We start from the raw sequence: 5,512 nt of genomic DNA, 5'->3' as shown, positions 1-5,512 counted from the left end.
TTTGGCAGGGAGTACCCGCCGCTGCCGGACCGCGCCTCGTGCTTCCCCACCAGCGTGTGCGAGGAGCCCTTCATCGAGACCATCCCGCCCACGCTCACCACGGACCGCCTGTGCTCCTGCGACACGCTCACATGCAACAAGCTCGTCACGCAGTTGTTTGAGGAGATGGTGTGCGCTGACCCCACGGACGAGCAGCTCGACGTGGTGCTTGACGTGTGCTGCTCCGGCCAGGGCGAGGATGGCATCTGCGACACCATTTGCCAGATGGACGCCTACGAGGCACGCCGCTCCTGCCCAGGCTGCACAGACACGTGCGAGTGCAGCGCTGGCTTCATCCTTGTCTACGACGCCGATTCGGCCGACTGTCGGCCGTGCGACAGCGTGACGGAGTTCTCCCCATCCATTGGCGGCAGCAAGTGCGAGCCCATTGAGGAGTGTGAGCGCGGCCAGGAGGAGGTCTCCGCGCCAACCCGCTCCTCGGACCGCGTGCGCCGCGACTGCCCGGCCGGCACCATCGACTCGGACAGCGACGGCTCCACGGGTTGCCAGTTGTGCCCCGCTGGCCACTACACGGAGGCGGGCTCGCACGGCTCCTGCTCCAGCTTCACCTGCCGCGCAGGCACCCACCACCACCACGACAGCGACCCCACCACCACGTGCATGGACGTCACAGAGTGCGCATCCGGGCATGAAGAGGTGCAGGCCATGACGCTCCTCATCAGCGACCGCGTCTGCGACGAGTGCACAGAGGGCACGCACAAGGCTGTCTCTGGCCAGGGCGTGCCCTGTCTCCCCGTCACCACGTGCGACGCCGGCGAGGAGGAGACAGCCGAGCCCACCCCCACGAGCGACCGCGTGTGCAGCTAGTGCGAGCTTGGCGCCACCTTCAAGCCCGTCGACGGCCAGGCCGAGGCGTGCCGCCCCGTCACACAGTTCGGCGCGTATGAGGAAGAGATTCGCAAACTTACGCGCCAGCACGACCGCCTCTGCCGCAAGTGCGTCCAGGACACGCGCGTGCCCGTGTCGCGCTGCGCGGGCTCGGGTGCATTTTCTCGCATGGCCGCGAGCAAGTGCGAGTTTGGCACCTTCCAGAGCCAGGCACCCACGCTCGACTCTGACCGCGAGTGCGCGGCAGGAGGTGGTCGGGGCGCTGGTAGCGCACATTGGCACGAGGCAGGCACAGGAGGTGGACGCAGCCATGTCTGTGCTGCTACTGTCCCTGGCCACAGGCCACCTGAAGTTGCTGCACCCGATTGCGCTCATGTTGAAGGGCACCCTGGACTGCCTGAGCACCCTGCACTTCATCCACATTCTGCAGCTCTTCTGTGTCCTGACCACGCTCACGTTTGACCGCCAGCGCCGCCGCCGCAGGCCTCATAGGAAGATGGTGTGTGTGTGTGTGTGTGTGTGTGTGTGTGTGTGTGTGTGTGTGTGTGTGTGTGTGGACGTGTGTGAGTGTGTTTGAGTGAGTGAGTGTGTGTGTGTGTGCGAACTTGTGCGTTGGAGAAAGTGTGTTGGAGTTAAGTCTGTCTTCCATGAAGACTGTCTCTCACCCTTTCCACACCACCGCCTGATCCCCACCACCACCACCGCAACCATTCCTTCTGCCTTGCACCCCGTGTATGACAGCTGTCTCAGTCGAATGAAGCGCTGAAACGCATCGGCACCATCGCTGCCACCACCGTCACCTGCACCTGGCTCGCTCTCGCCAGCGACATAGGCATCTCCGTGCGTTTGTGTGTTCATGCGTGCGTGTGTTTACGCCCTTGTTTTGCGCCCTTGTTTTGCGTTCACGTGAGTTCCCCGTATGGACTTGTCGTGCCCCTCCTCATCCACCACTCACCCGTCTCCTCGCCTGTCCAACAGGCAACCATCTCTCCTCTCATCTATGTCGACAAGTGCGTTCAGCTGACATGCACCGTTACCACTACGCCTCCACGTCCACGCCCAGCCACTGCCCATCCATCATCGTGGTGTCGTTTCCTCCCACGCTCCCCAGCACCAACAGCCATCAAGAGCGAGCACATCTGCCGGGATGCGTGCACGGGGATGGTGGGCTCACCATCGACCACCACCGCCCACGGCCGTATGGGTTCAGGTCGCTCGCCCACCCTGGCAGGCACGTGTGGAGGGAGCCGGGACCCCAAGCGCACGTTCCAGCACAACAACACCGTCAACACGATTGTGGTTTGCGCAGACGGACGGGTGCGCCCCAAACGCGGGAGACGTGCTCTAACTTGTCGCCCGAGGACACGCGCGCGCGCGAGGTGGACAAGGACACGCACGTGGTCGTCAACGAGAAGACGCTGCAGGCGCCGTTCGAGACGAAGCTGAAGCTGCTGTCGGGGATTGCCGCCGAGTTCGCGGGCATGATGCGCAGCAAGACCGACGAGGAGACAAGACTGCGGAAGCACGCTGCCGGAACGCAGACCTCTTCACGTTCCTGACGTCGCTGCAGCCCTTTGTATGGTGGGACCTGTCGCTGGAGACGGGCGACCTGAACCCGGAGGAGGAGACGGTGGAGGAGGTGCAGCAGGAGAGTTGAGCGCATCCCCGATTGGCGTGGGCGTACGGTGACGACGTGCTGTTCCGCACGGTGGCGGACAACGAGTCTAGGCTGGCGACCCAGCCCTCCGACAAGGCTGCTGGGCGCCGTGCACGTTGAGCGGCCGAACCTGCTGCCGATGCCGCCGCACATTCACGTGCTTATGGAACTACTTTTCCACCGGCCGCACCCTGGAGCTGATGCGTGGATGGGTTGGTGAAGTGGATGCGAGAGCCAGTGTTTGGTTGACGTGTGGTGTGGAAGGTTGTATGCTAGTTGCTTGTCAGCCGGTTGGATTGCGTGAAGAGTTTACTAAAGTGCCAAACAAGCAACGTCAAGCAAGTAAAAGCAAGTGGCAAGCACGTAAAGGAAAGACAGGACCAAAGGAGCAAAGAGAGAAACCAGCAAACCAGCAAGCACACACACACACACACACACAGCACACACACACACACACACACAGAGCACACAGTCAAGTGGTGGCGTTGATGCAGCTGTTGATGGCGGTGCACCAGTCTGCGAGCGAGGTGTCAGAGCGCGCGTCCATGCGGAAGACGAATGTGCGGCCAGGAACAGCAACGTGCAGCTCTTCGTCACCATGGGCGAGCTCAGCTGATAGCACGTTGGAAAGGGAGATGCGTCGCTTGGCCGTGCTTGAAGCGGACGTGCCGTACGCGAAGTGGCCGTCGTCGTCAAGCTTGCACCAGCACGGGCGAAAGGCGGCCCTCCGTCGCACACGCTTCCGCAACCAGCCGGCCAGGGGCTGTTGTGGAGAACGCTCCTGCGGCTCAGACTCATCTGCTGCGTCTTGTTGGCCAGCCTCATCTTGCACTTGGTCATCGCCGTCCCCTTCCTGTTGCTCGTCGTCGTCGTCCTCGCCCAGGGAGGCGGCTGTGCGTGCACCGCCGTCATCGGGCTCGTCGTCACCGCGAATGCGCCGCAGATTGCGCTCCGCCTTGCGGGTGTTTGGGTGGTCTGGCCCGAGCGAGGTCGCAAAAACGTCGAGTGCCTGCTGCATGTATGAGCAGGCCTGCTCCTTGTCGCCGCGGTCGTTGTGCAGGAGGCCGATGTTATTGCACGTATCGGCCGTGTCCGGGTGCTTCACTCCCAGCGTCTCCACCGTGATGGCGAGGGCCTTCTCGTACAGCTCAATAGCCTTCTCGTACTCGCCCTTGCTGTGGTATGCCTCGCCGAGGTTGTTGTACGTCGTGGCTGTGCTCGGGTGCTTCTCGCCCAACACCACCACCGTGATGGCGAGCGCCTTCTCGTAAAACGCAATCGCCTTGTCGTAGTCGCCCTTGCTGTAGTTGGCGATGCCGAGGCCTAGATACGAATTGGCCGTGCTCGGGTGCTTCTGCCCCAGCGTCTCCACTCTGATGGCGAGCGCCTTCGCATACAACGCAATCGCCTTGTCGTAGTCGCCTTTGTCGTCGTAGGCACTGCCGAGGTTGTTGTACGTGTCGGCTGTGCTCGGGTGCTTCTCGCCCAGCGCTTTCACCCGGATGGCGAGGGCCTTCTCGTAATAATCAATCGCTTTGCCATACTCGCCCTTGCTGCGGTAGGCGATGCCGAGGTTGTTGTACGTGTCGGCTGTGCTCGGGTGCTTCTCGCCCAGCACCTCTGCCGTGATGGCGAGGTCCTTCTCATGAAAGTGGATGGCCTTGTCGTAGTCGCCCTTGCGTTGGTAGGCAAGGCCGAGGCCCAGATATGCGCTTGCTGTTCTCGAATGCTTCTCGCCCAACGTCTCCACCCTGATGGCGAGCGCCTTCTCATGAAAGTGGATGGCCTTGTCGTATTGGCCCTCGCTAGAATAGACGCTGCCGAGGTTATTGTAGGTGTCGGCCGTGTTCGGGTGCTTCTCCCCCAGCGTCTCCAACCTGATGGCGAGCGCATTTTCGTACTGTTGGATGGCCGTGGCGTACTCCCCCTTGCTGTGGTATGCGGCGCTGAGATTGTTGTAGATGTCGGCCGTCTTCGGGTGCTTCTTCCCCAGCGTCTCCAACCTGATGGCGAGCGCATTCTCGTACTGTTGGATGGCCTTGGCGTACTCGCCTTTGCTGTGGTATGCGGCACCGAGGCTGTTGTACGTGTCGGCTGTGCTCGGGTGCTTCTCGCCCAGCACCTCCACCGTGATGGCGAGCGCCTTCTCATAGAACGCAATCGCCTTCTCGTACTTGCCCTTGCTGTAGTTGGCGATGCCGAGGTTGTTGTACAACGCCGCCACGTTCCCCCCTTTCTCCCCCTCGGTGCGCAGGCGAATTGGCAGTGCTGCTTTGTAGAATGTAATGGCCTTGTCGTGCTCGCCAAAGTCGTTCAGCACCAGCCCAACCTGGTTGCACAGCCCCGCGAAGGCGTCAGTGCTGTCCTCGCCTCGTGCTCGCATTGCTTCGACGGCACCCACCGCCTTTTGCAGGCACCACGCGCGCAGCTGGTCCTTCACGGCCTGGTTGACGGCACCAAAACCGCCAGCCCACGACTCGATCGCCGTGAAGATCATGTGTTTGTCGTGTGGATTGAAGGCGTCGGCCCGCTCAGCCTGCACGCGCACCAGCATATCAGTCACCACCTTCGAGCGTTCTCGGATTGCCTCTTCCAGCGCCTTCTCCTCGCTGTTGGGTAGTTGGATGGTGACCTCTGTGCCCTCGTTACTGATGCCACAGAAGATCTCCCACAAACACCACGCGCGTGTCAAGGGAACAGGGTCTCGCCACGGCATGAGCACCAGCAGCACATGGCCAATGTTGGCAATCGACTGCTTGAACGTCGTGCTCCACCTGGGTGTCGAGAAAGGAAAAGGGGGAAGGATGGAGGGAAAAGGAAGACAGGGAGGCAAGGGGAGAGGTTGCAGTTCTTGTGAGGGAACAGTGTGCGTGTGTCTGTGTACGTGTGCGTGTGGCAGTGGTTGTTGAAGGGCACAAGAGTTACACACACACACACATATGCACACACACACACACACACACACAC

General features: G+C 61.6%; 2 protein-coding genes across 3 annotated transcripts in view; one reads left to right on the top strand and one right to left on the bottom strand.

The window, feature by feature from the left end:
• The window catches only part of PTSG_07753 (uncharacterized protein), a gene marked incomplete at both ends in the record, with an annotated part of 5,339 nt that extends 2,892 nt beyond the window's left edge, over positions 1-2,447 (top strand). The window contains 6 exons of the mRNA XM_004991499.1: positions 9-855; positions 892-1,153; positions 1,230-1,387; positions 1,630-1,728; positions 1,867-2,153; positions 2,198-2,447. Of these exons, the coding sequence (XP_004991556.1) occupies positions 9-855; positions 892-1,153; positions 1,230-1,387; positions 1,630-1,728; positions 1,867-2,153; positions 2,198-2,447 (1,903 nt within the window). The remainder of the gene's footprint in view (positions 1-8; positions 856-891; positions 1,154-1,229; positions 1,388-1,629; positions 1,729-1,866; positions 2,154-2,197) is intronic.
• A 538-nt stretch (positions 2,448-2,985) lies between these two features.
• The window catches only part of PTSG_07752, a gene marked incomplete at both ends in the record, with an annotated part of 2,759 nt that continues 232 nt past the window's right edge, over positions 2,986-5,512 (bottom strand). Inside the window, 2 exons of one of the 2 annotated variants that reach the window (XM_004991498.1) lie at positions 2,986-3,827; positions 3,954-5,319. In XM_004991498.1, coding sequence (XP_004991555.1) covers positions 3,018-3,827; positions 3,954-5,319 — 2,176 coding nt within the window. Of the gene's footprint in view, positions 5,320-5,512 lie in introns of both variants that reach the window. The other variant, XM_004991497.1, reaches the window with a different exon arrangement.

This window comes from Salpingoeca rosetta (assembly GCF_000188695.1).
Source record: "Salpingoeca rosetta unplaced genomic scaffold supercont1.20, whole genome shotgun sequence".
Lineage (NCBI taxonomy): Eukaryota > Choanoflagellata > Craspedida > Salpingoecidae > Salpingoeca > Salpingoeca rosetta.
The sequence above is the reverse complement of the archived record's forward strand: the minus strand, read 5'-3'. Positions and strand labels throughout refer to the sequence as shown.